Genomic DNA, 11,762 nt, shown 5'->3' on the forward strand with positions numbered 1-11,762 from the left:
CTTTATATAAAGTTCAAAAGGTTGTTAATACAACTTGTTGAACATGTGATATCCCTGGTAAGGATTAAGTCAAAAAGTAAAAAAATATTAAAAATAAGTTTGATTTTTGGTTTCTTATCTCACCCTGAGGAAGTCAGCTGGCTGAATCAAAACATTCATACCTGATTGAGTGGGCCTGCAGGTGTACGTGTGGGTCCAGGCAGGAGGGGGACACGTATCGGATGCCCGTCTGAGGCGAGGGGCAGACGGGGAGAGGTGCCGTCGGCGCCGGCGTCGGTGGGATGCAGGAGGTCCGGGTTCTGGCGGAGCGAGAGAGGGAGGGCGAGGAATGCTGGGTGAGGGGGAGGGACGTGTGTTTGTGTGGGAGAGAGGAGGTGGAGTAGTGGGGCGAGGTTTGAGGGTGGGAGGAGGACTGGTGGGGGAGGGTTGAGGAGGAGTGCTGATGGACGGAGGGGGAGGAGGAAGACGAGGAGGAGGAGGAGGAGTGGGGCACAAAGATGCTCCTGCTGTAAGTGCCGGCCGTGGAGATGCTGGTGACACGAGGAGGCGACTCGGCACGTTTCCTCTGTGGAAAAAAATAAATAAATAAAAATTGACACATAGGTTAGAGTTTTTTAAAAAAAGGACCAGTTTTTCAGAGCGCTCAGTATAACCAGCAGAAATCTGGACCCACTGGTTGTGATTTATGACTAATGGGGTAAAGTCAGTCTCTCTTTTGTTGCTCAAACAAATGATTGGTTAGTTGCACTCAGACTACAAGTGGCCTGTAAGCTAGAAAATCTCCTACTTGCAAATTCTGCATATTTACAAGCACATATCTGTTTAAAGGAGGCTTCGCTCTCACATCCAGGCCCACATATTTTATTCTTGGACAGCTTTGCATGACTGACAGTTCAAAACAGTGCTTATATTTAGCTTTTACTGGATGTTGGTGCAGAGCCTTGGTTCATCTTCTGTCTGAAACAAGCTGTTGAAGCTCCTCTCTCTTTAAGGTCAGCCAACTTTCTTCTGATTGGCTGCTACTCAAAAGCAAAAGATCCAAACAGCAGGTGGCCAAGATGTCTGTGCTCACAGCCAGAGATGCCTCGCAGATCCAAGAGGAGAAAAAAGCAAAACTGAGAATTTAGAGCAGTCTGAAGCTTGAGCTTCTGGCTTGAATTTGGCTGTTTAGACAACCAACCTATATTAAAAAAAATGTACAATGTTGTGTAAATGTCGTGAGTGGCCCTTCATTTCTTTATTTTTTGCAAGAAAAATGGGAAATAGGTGCATTGATTTATAGAAATGTGCAAACAAGAATAGAGATAACAGGTTGCAGAAGTCTAACAAGCTTGAAAGTCAATATTTGGTTTGACCACCTTTATTCTTCAACACAGCTGAACTCTATTAGACAAGCGTTCTTGTTATTCCTTTAAGTGGTCCTCAAGAATAGTTTAGGACATTCAAAGCTCTTCTTTGGATGTTGGCTGCCTTTTCCTTCATTCTCTGTCATGATGAAAAATGAAACTGTTGCCAGTCTGATTCTTTCCAGATGGTGGATCAAAATCTCACGGCACTTTTTTGCATTCATAATCAATTTTGACAAGCTCTCCAAAACCACCGGCCAACTATGACAGACCCTCCATCATGTTTTCTAGATGTCTGTAGAGACTCACTGTTGTGCCTCTCTCCTGACCTCATGCATACATACTGACAAACGTTTGAAGCAAAATGTTTAAATTTGGAGTAATTATTTATATGAGATATGTTGCCACTGATTTTCAGTCCATTTCTTATTTAATTTGGCATAACTCAGCCTTTTCAACCTATTTCCCTTCCTTAAGAATGGCTTCTTGACAGCCACCCTTCAACTGGGACCACTTGTGATGAGGATTCAGTGAAACATAGACGGATCTACTGAAGGGCCAGGAGCATCTTTCAGGTGCTGTATCAAGTCTTTGCTGGATTTTTTTCCTATTTCTTAAAGATATAACTTTCAGATGATGTTCGTCTGCTGTAGATGGGTTTACTGAGATATAGGCTTTTGGCTTACTGTGGTATCTTTGGTAGTTTTCATAGACTCAAATAAAGAAATTGAATAAATGTTTTTGCAAAAGTCTCCTAAATTTAAAAATGAGTTCTTTGTGTAGTCAGGACACTGGTTCATCCAATGCCATTTGAACAAACAACAAACAAAGAAAAACAAACATCCATCTGAGCGTGAAAACTCGGGTACATTGGACTGAAAAATGAAAATGAAAAAAAGCTGCAAATGTTCAAAGAAAGACTAAGAGACCTTCAGAAAACCTGGAGAACTACTACACAAGACCACTCTTAAAATTAGTTTATGTTAGTGTTATGTTGGTAAGTTTATGTTGCAAAGCAAGTGCCCACTAGTCAATTTAGTGAAATGAGTGAAATGAGTAAAGCCACACGTGTTCAGTTATTATGAAGGCCACCTTAGTTCATTTTCAGCCACATATTCTGTCCTGTAAATACTACACATGTATTAAATCATACTCTGAAAATAGTCCCCAGCTAAATGCACATTTTATCTTTAAGTAGTAAGTTTGATTAAATCGGCAGTTAAGGAAAATGTTTTATGTCCTTTATGATTTATATGAAAACGAAACAGCAGAGTCTGAAGTGTTCAGTGTTTAGGCGTTACAGGAGAAGAAGACACATCCCGAAATAAGTGTAGTTTTACTGAAACTTCTCAGTAACAAATGCATGGACATAAATACAAAAGTTGGTGGCCCGCAGCCATCATAGGAGCCTGTCGACAGGCTGCAGGTGATGATGCGTGTCAGCATTTTTAAATGTACCACGCCAGATGGTCGGTAAGCACAAATCCACGACTGACACCAAACAAGTGCAAGTGAAGGCACACAGAATCCTGCACTTTACAGCAGCCTCGATTTATTAGTCACACTCCTGAGAAGCTTTGATTAAAGACGCGAACGCCTCAAAATCGATTTCATCATGTTTGCACGTCAGCTGATAACAGGTCAAACTAAAAAAAAAAAAAAAAAGAGCTGCATAATATAAGTTCCCACATCTTTCACACATCTGCGTCTTTAGTTGCCAAATGCAATGTTAGTAAAAGCCGAGTGATGATGGAGTTATTGCAGGGAGGGCAGGCACATTGGTGACGTGGTGAGTGGGCGAACTTCTGCGTTTCACTGTTTCGTGCCCCAGAAACCGAAGCCGGCTTCGGCCCAGCGAGCCCTTCTGGTTGGATGGAGGCTCACTCTCACGCGCGTGAGCCGAACACACAAACTCACCATCGTGGTTGGCGTGATGCTCCCGGGGCGGGACTTGCTGTCACGGAGCCCGAGGCTACTGTTGTCCCCGGCAACAGGAGGGTAGAGCTGCAGCTGATGCCTCTCTTCCTGGAGGCAAGGAGGACGAGGAAGGACTTTCACTGGCCTTATTCACAATTGTTGCTGTTGTTGTTCTTGTTGTAGGGTTTGAGTTGTGTCTGGAGGGTGTAAATGTTTGCTAAGCTGCCTCACGTCACACAGATGGTAGATGCAGCACTCAGTCAGAGGACACTGAAAAATGTAGTTTTCTCCTACGCACACATGACCGCTGATGATTAATGAAGGCACTGTTCCACTGGGTTTAGTCTGAGTCATTTAAATATTTATGGTTTGGGAAAAATGCTCATTTATGCAGCCAGATTTTTAACTCCCAGTCTCAACACACTGTGTGATTTTGATTTTTAGCTTGCTACTGTTAGAGTTTGGATCAGAGCAGCTGCTATAATCAGTCTGTCTGTGTTTAAAAGATTATTTTTTTGGTATATTTTTTTCTTTAGAGAGTGAGTTTTAGCAACTAAACACTTTGAAGGAAATCAAACCAGGGATGCTGCAGTCAGATGGGACCTTGGACCACCTCAGTCTCCAGAGGAAAACAAAGCAACTGCTAAGAAATCAATACAAGGCAACATTATGCTAAAGATACGTCAAGAGGAATCACTGCAGTGAGTCTGTGCTACACCGCGTGTTTTAATGCTGACCCATGCAGTGGTGTATATCAGACAACGGGCAAGATGTAAGTTAATTTAAGTGTTCATGTAACTTTTTTAACACATCTTTTATGTTGGTTATACTTTTACTGTAGCCAGTTAATCAAGTTATCAAACACGTGGACCTTTGCTCATTTTGTTCAAGTCCTCTGCTAAAGAAAAATGGAAGGTCATGGAAGCTATGAAGTCCTTGGTGCTCGGGCCAAACCTCAGCGCAGATTCTGCAAGGGTGTCATCAGGTTTTAGTGCAGTAACTAAAGCACTACTGTAGTGCGTCCAAAATCAATGATTGATCAATGCAATGATTACCTTTTTAACCAAAAAGAAAATTATGAAAGAAAAGTAGTAATGCACATGGGCAGGTTGTAGGGCACAGGCTCATCTAAGCAAATCTTATCTTTAACCTCCAGAAAACTTGCTTATATTTTTTTCCATTGTGGTGTTCCCAAAGATGAAGAAAAGCCCATCAGCGGATCAGTAAGATAAGATAAAAGTACTGTACATCACCACCTATACATTACACTTACAGGTGGAGCTTGGCCATGGAAGCCCATATCAAGAAGCTCCTGGCGCACAATGTTTGTGCCGATTTTAATGACAGAGCAAGTTTGGAGCGCTGCAGTTATTCAGTCAGCAGAGCATTGGTGGCTTTTACGCCTCGGTGGCAATGGGGCCGAAAACACAGGGGTGGTCCAATATATTTGTCCATATAGTGTATTAATACTTAGCTATATTAGCTGTATTGCTTTGGGGGGGAAAAGTTTACACACATACTTCTTTTAGCTGCATCTGTCTCTCATCTAAAGAGACAATACAAACATTTAAAGATTCATTTTGTTAGCAAATCCATTAAAAAGCCTCAACTAGCCAACTTTGACAGGCCAGCTGTGGCAGTCAGCACTATTTAAAAAAAAGGCCACAATTATAAAGTCTTATTGTTTAAAAGACTGACTCATTTCCTAAAACTAATGGGCACTGTAGTTTTCAGCAATCATTATTCAAACAGGAGTAAATAGGGTAATTAATGAGGACTATTTTCAGCCGAGTATTTATACATATTTGCTACAGTAGTGAGTAATTTTGGCAAGACTGTGTGTGTGCGTGTGTGTGTGTGTCTGCAAGTGCAACAATGGAGTTCTATGGCACAGATGATGAATAAATAATAAACATCAGACTCTTTTACTTTTTTCCTTTTGCGAGTCACACTGTGTCTCTGTTAGTTTTACTTCCTGTCTCTGTCTTCTTCGCTCCACTGTGATTTTCTTCTTCACTCTTATTGGTTTTACATGTGCTTAATCAGTCATTTAGTTCTCCGTTTCGCAGTCCTCGCCTTCTCCCGGTTGTATTTCAGTCTGTCTATTTCCAGCCCGTGTTTCTCTGCTGTGATCCTGACAGGTTACCATTTCCTGTTTGTGCTTGGTTTAGTTTCTGCTCTCTTTGTAGTATTTTTGGATTCTTTTGAAAACCAGTAGAGCTTTAGTCTTCTGTCTTGGATTTATTTTTTATTATTTTTTGTAGCATCTTTTTGTTATTTGGTTCCTTTTGCCCCTTTTTTTCTCCTTTATTTAAACTACTGTTGTGATGTTTCGTGGGTTTGTCGACTTCTACTTCTCCTGAAACTTTTCATATTCACTGAGATTTGAATTTGAATGCTAATCAATAAAATCAAATCAAAATCAAAATATTATTTTATTTCTAACACAAATTGGCCCATTGGCATGGCAAGAGCAACGGAAAGTTGTGTGTAGTTTTTTACAAACCAGTAAATAAATTAGATGTATGTTGTTAAGCATTATGGGTGAAATGTTTGTAATTTTCCAACACTAACTATCACATTTAGGTTAGAAGGACAAACCCCAAAATTGCGCAAAAAATGTTTTTTATATTCTCTGAGGTCTCTCATACAGGAAAGAAAATTCTTTTTACTGTAAAAGCGGTTAAATTACTAAATATTGTGGTAAATGAAAATAAAAAGGTACAAAATAAAGCAGAGTTTTACTTATGTGATTTCATAATGAAAGCTCTGATTCTAGGTGTGACACTGCACAGCGTGTTCCTCTACATGTCTGAAAAAACTGAATGTGTTTGATCATCCCAAATCGGATATTTTCAGATGTATGCAAACTCATTCCCATTCTTTTGCAACAAACCACCAAAACTGATCACAGATACTTCATTTTTTTGTCTGATGTCACCTGTTTTTTCTGGCACCATTTGGGTTTAGGGTGGCAACCTTAGAATTGTGAAATAATCGGTATATATTGGTTCAGTTTGTGCTCTTGCTGCTGATACAAAGACTTTTTCTGTTGAATTGAAAGCAAAACAAACCACCGACCCAGCTAACCCTGCTGAGAGATGTAACTAACCACTTACAGCTGGAAAAGGGAAAATTGGGACTTATTCTTTGGGATATCACAACCCTTTATTGACAACTTTAACAAATCCAAGGCATGAAAAATCTGTCTGTATTATGTTCTTTAACATCCTTTTTCTCCTACTGTTGTTGTTGTTTGATCTTCTGTAATATCTATGCTCATATCGTCAATAACGAAAGCTCAAAAACCAAAAAACCTAAACTAAATCTGACTATCTCGATGCAATTAGGGAATACAGCCCTAAAGACAGGCACGATGGGCGGAAATTTTAGATATGAAGTTTTTTGATGAATGGATTCATATACTTTTTAACAGTTCTTGTCAGGGTTAGTTGGAACAGTCAGACTGTGCTGAAATCAACAACATATCATGTGGGACTGTATCAGGTATACTCACTGTTTTACATTAAGAAGTGTCTGATGTTGTCCAAGTAAAATCTATCTATAAGTATTTTTGCAGTGAAGCATGCCTAACATATCCAGAGTACAGGGATGCACTGCTGCAGAAGCCCTGATGCTAACCATAGAAAACTATACTTATAATATCTGCCACAGATAAATATAAGTAGATAAAAAAAACAAGTTGAACTATTCAAAAAAAAAAAGTGCTTCTGTTTAAATAACAGGTGGTTAAATAAACCACCCCACTCGGTCATTTTTGGATCTTTGAGGGTTAAAAAAGTCATAGTTTTTGCGTTAATGTGATGGTTTTTGCGTGTGCTCTCACCACTAATCGCTTGATGAGCTGGTCTCTCTCCGTCAGCCTCTCCTGGAGTCTCCCCAGCTGCAGGTCGTCACATCGAGGCTCCCTCCGCCTGCAGCGTTCCTCCCGCTCTCGCAGCCTGCAGTTAAATCATATACAGAAACACACACCTTTCTCACATACCTGCACAGCTTTTCACCCCCATACATGCACACACACACCCCCGACCCCTCCAGCCCTCCGGGTGTCTTATCTCCTCGGGTCTCTCCTCTACTCACTCGTTCTCCAAGGCCACGATTCGCGCCTGCAGGTGACTCTGCGCGTTGCTGTATTCGGACACCAAACTCTGCATCTCCCGCTTGTGCTCCCTCCTGATCTCCTCCACCTCCTCTCGCCTCTTCTCCTCCTCCCGCTCCTTTCTCTTTTCCTCGTCCAGCTCCTCCTCTTTGATGTCGTCCTCTTTTCTCTCGTCCCAGTGCTTCTGCGACTCCTCGAGTTTCTCCATTTCCACTCTCAGCTTCTCCACCTCCTCCTTCAGACGTTGTGCTTCTTCCTCCAGCTGGGCGTCCCTGTTCTTCCTTATTTCTGCGCTTTCCTCTTCTTTCTCTTCGGCCTCTGAATTCTTTTGCACTGAGCTAAGAAGGACACAGCAGAGGAAAAAAGTGGAAACAATGGCACATGTGGCATCTTTAATACAAAATAAGAGGTGTTTGCTGGTTGCTAAAAATCGACACAAAAAGAAGACGTACACAATACCTCTGCACTATTTTGCCATATACTACAGTACATTTTCAGTAATGTTGTCTACCAGCCAAATAACTGCATAACTATAGTCTAATATAATCCATTTGCATCAGCTAACTAAACTTTGAATGATGTGCTGTAAAGACAGATGTGTCTCCAGTAACAGATGTTGCTTAGATAGTTTTGCCAAGCTTAGCTTCACAACTGATATCTGGAGCTATGAAGTGTGTCCAGACAAATGTATTATTCACAGCTTAGCTGTTGGAGCGAGGAAAAAGACAGCATCAGATTGGTATCAGTGGATACTCATGGTTGTGATGTCAGTGTCAAAGTATTTACCCGAGAGGTGAGGGTGCATACAACGTGCCCTGAACACCAAATTCTCAGGTTTATCCAGACCAAAGGTGTCAATTTGTCTTTTCTGTCTATATCAGAGGGACAGTATGGAGACACAGTAAAAGAGACAAAGCTGAGATGGTTTGTGCAGAGGAGGGATAGAGAATATTTTGGACAAAGGATGCTGAAGACGGAGCTGTGAACAGGAGGAAGAGCTCAGATAAGATTTGTGGATGAGCGAAGGGTCAGTGTCACAGACGAGGATGCTAGGGATACAGTGAGATGGAGACAGATGATCAACCGCGGCAACCCCAAAAGGGATCAGCTGAAAGGAGGAGAAGAATAAGAAGAGGACTGAAGTAAAGGGATATCCACACAGGAAGTTACCAGCGACAATCCGAGACCACAGAAAGTCTGTGACGTTCAGCAACTGCAGGAATAATGAACGAAATAACTGGTGATGCAAACTGGGCGGGTCCTGAGATAAACCTTTCTCAAAATCTTTGATTAACGTATGACAGAGTAGTAGATACATTAGAGAGTTACGTAGGCAACCAAGCATCAGCTACAAAGCGATGTGTGAAGAGTGAAACGTTTCCTGTGTGGACAACCCTTAAGATATGTACTGGTCAGAGTCTGAAAGAGGGACTTCTCTTTTTTTAATAACTGTAACGTTCTGTTTGTTAAACGACAGGACAAAGTCTGAGTGATGAGCTGCCGGTTCATTTCTCAAATTTATGTCTTAGAAAGTGGTTAAGCCGACGGAGCAGGGCTGACAGATTTCTTTAATAATGTGGAAAAACTCAGAGGTGCTGTTTAAATTGCACTCATTTTTCTTGAGACATCCCAGGCTTTTCATCATCACTTTCATAAAAGGATGGCTCATTAAATGTGAATGTATTTAAAATGCATTTACACTAAAGGAAAGGGGAAAAGATTTGGAGGTCTTCCTTGGGCAACATTTTTTTAATGGACCAGCCCGCTTAAGATTATACCAGCTGTATGCGGCCAACAAACTAAAATGGGTTTGACACCGCTCTTCTAGATCATGTGCTGGATGTCATGGCAGATGGCTGCCCCTCCCTGAGCATGACTCTGGTTCTGCTGGAGATTTCTTCCTGTTAAAGGGGAGTTTTTCTTTCCCACTGTCGCCAAGTGCTTGCTCACAGGTTGTCGTCTAATTTGGGGTTTTTCTCTGTTTTACTGTAGGGGCCTTCCTGCTTTTCACCCCTCAACTTCATTGTGGTGAATGGGAAAGTGAGGCCTTGCGAAACAAACAATGAAACATTCGAGGCAACGCTGTCTGAACTGTATCGAAGTTTGGAAGCAATCACCTCTTTCCACAGCAACAGCTACATCCTAGTTTTTTCTAAGATATATTGTGAAAGAATGTCACAGGAAAGCTACATGTTACACCAGACTCTCAATAATTATGATAAATAATTATGATCACCACGTGTTTTGGAGAAATCCGCAAACAAGCGAAAAAAAATTAAAAACTGGGATCACTGACGATAGCGAGCTGTGACGCTAATGAAGTGTTTCAGCAAATATTAATGTCACCCTGTTGTTTTGACACACGTGAGGCTGCTTCAGCTGCTTATTAAATCAGTGTGGTGCATGAAAAAACATGTTATAAGATAAAAGTCTGCTGTGCTTCTTGTGGTAGCCACACAGGAGATACTTGTGGGAGATGTTTCGTCCACAGTGGAATGAAGTGTTAAACAATGTAGCTCACGATGCTTACAGAAGATGAATATTATTGTTACACTATCACATGACTAATGTTATTATTGAACTCTTTTGTTACTATTTATAGTAACAAATATTTTTTACTTTTTCCAAGTCCAAATGCAGCACCAAGACCTTTTGGGTCTCAATTTGCTGTGGTCATGTGACTTGAGTGTTTAGAAACATTTGTAAGACTGGTGGGTTTTTGGGTTTTTTGGGGGGATTTTGACTTTATTCTGTTTCCTTCGTCCTCTTCCTCTGCAGCTGTCACAGGTTTGGGTTCGGGTGTGGGACTTCATTTCCAACATCCTGGTCTGTGTTCAGAGCTCCAAGGAAAAGTTTAGCAAACTTCCTCCAAACTTGGATGAGATGACGGGTAAACGCGAAGCTCCAGGGAGGAGCTTTGGCTGGCTTAACATAGAGACTGTGAGAAGCTGGGAACAGCTAGTGCAGTTAAAAATATACAAGCTCACCAGTTTGTTCGCTCTTGGTGTTATCTTCCTCCCCTGTCTCTGTCATCATGTTTGGTTTTAGTCTTCATGTCTTTTAGTTGTTTTCTCTTTTACTTTGAACATTAGTTTGCTCAAGCAATTTGTTGCAGTTTTGCTTCATTTTTCATGTTTTCCTTTCTTTTTTGCCCTCCTTTGTTACTGTCTGCCCGCCCTCATTAGCTCCGTGTCTGGATCGAACCGCAGTCTCATCCTCAGTCAGCTCTCTGTGTGTGGGTTTGTGTGTGTCTTGTCTGTTGTGTTTTGGTATCCGTTCACCTTCAGTTCCTACCTGCTTGTTAACACAGTAATCAGCTTTTTAAAATAAAGTTTGTTTGATTTTTGTTCCATTTGCTCAGTTTTTTATGAACTCGTTTTAAGTCTAGAGGTGATAGATCTTTTAGAGCGGTGGCCCCCAGGTTGTGGAATGCTCTCCCTCCATCATTACGTTGCCTTGATTGTATTTATTCTTTTAAAAAGCAGCTTAAGACTCTTTTATTTAGATTGGCTTTTAATTAGATTTGTGCTGTGTGTTTTATTATTAATGTATTTTATGTATTTCTGTTTTATATTACTGTGAAGCACTTTGTGGTTTTTATCCTGTGAAAAGTGCTATATAAATAAATTGATTTGATTTTGATTTGATTTAATCTGCATTTGGGTCCATGTCTGATTCTGGCACAATTAACACATTCGATTTACTTTAGCTGCCATGTTTTTGCTTGGTTCGCTAAGCTAAGTCATTCATGATTTCTTATTTTACGTTGCTGCTTCCAGGGTGCCATTCACTGCAAATTCATTTAGTTGTCACTTTGGTCCCAGTTGCAAAACAATTCCATCAAACTATTTAAACTGACAAGAAATTAGGTGGAAAGTATTTTTGTGAATGCCAAACATTCATCGTTTCTCTGTAAAATCGATGGCTTTCGCCTTGACTGATGGACTCAGTGTTACCGTCCCTACCTTTCCTTTAACTGCTTCTTCAGTGCTGCGTTTTCTCTCTGCAGCTCCAGCATGGCGCAGCGACTCTCGTCCAGCTGCCGCTCAAACACCTGATACTGGTTCTGCTGCTTCAAATCCTTCACACACACACACACACACACGAATAAAGTAGTAGACAACAGAAGTTGACTTGCTGGAGTTACAGGCAATGAATCACAGGTATTGAGGCCAAGAGGTGTGTGTTTGTGCGCACACGGTGTGGGTGATTTACCTGTTGCAGAGCCATCATTTGTGTGTGCGCCTGTAGTTGAGCCTGTAGGTCTTCTATCTGCTGCATGTGTCTCTGGGTCATCTGTCTGCTCCACTCCGTGTGCTGCTGGGTCAGCTCTGCTCGCTGCTTATCTGCACACACACACACACACACACACACACACA

The 11,762-nt window shown here is 41.3% G+C and overlaps 1 protein-coding gene across 1 annotated transcript in view; it reads right to left on the reverse strand.

The window, feature by feature from the left end:
* Window positions 1-436: 436 nt before the first annotated feature.
* Window positions 437-11,762, reverse strand: part of fam184b (family with sequence similarity 184 member B) — a gene marked incomplete at its 3' end in the record, with an annotated part of 28,334 nt that continues 17,008 nt past the window's right edge. Inside the window, exons 12-17 of the mRNA XM_013912909.1 lie at window positions 11,599-11,729; window positions 11,349-11,464; window positions 7,365-7,721; window positions 7,111-7,225; window positions 3,264-3,371; window positions 437-565 (exon numbers count right to left, since the gene is read on the reverse strand). Of these exons, the coding sequence (XP_013768363.1) occupies window positions 437-565; window positions 3,264-3,371; window positions 7,111-7,225; window positions 7,365-7,721; window positions 11,349-11,464; window positions 11,599-11,729 (956 nt within the window). The remainder of the gene's footprint in view (window positions 566-3,263; window positions 3,372-7,110; window positions 7,226-7,364; window positions 7,722-11,348; window positions 11,465-11,598; window positions 11,730-11,762) is intronic.

The sequence above is a fragment of the Pundamilia nyererei genome, unplaced genomic scaffold (assembly GCF_000239375.1).
Source record: "Pundamilia nyererei isolate P.nyererei 1_Seehausen unplaced genomic scaffold, PunNye1.0 scaffold00107, whole genome shotgun sequence".
NCBI lineage: Eukaryota > Metazoa > Chordata > Actinopteri > Cichliformes > Cichlidae > Pundamilia > Pundamilia nyererei.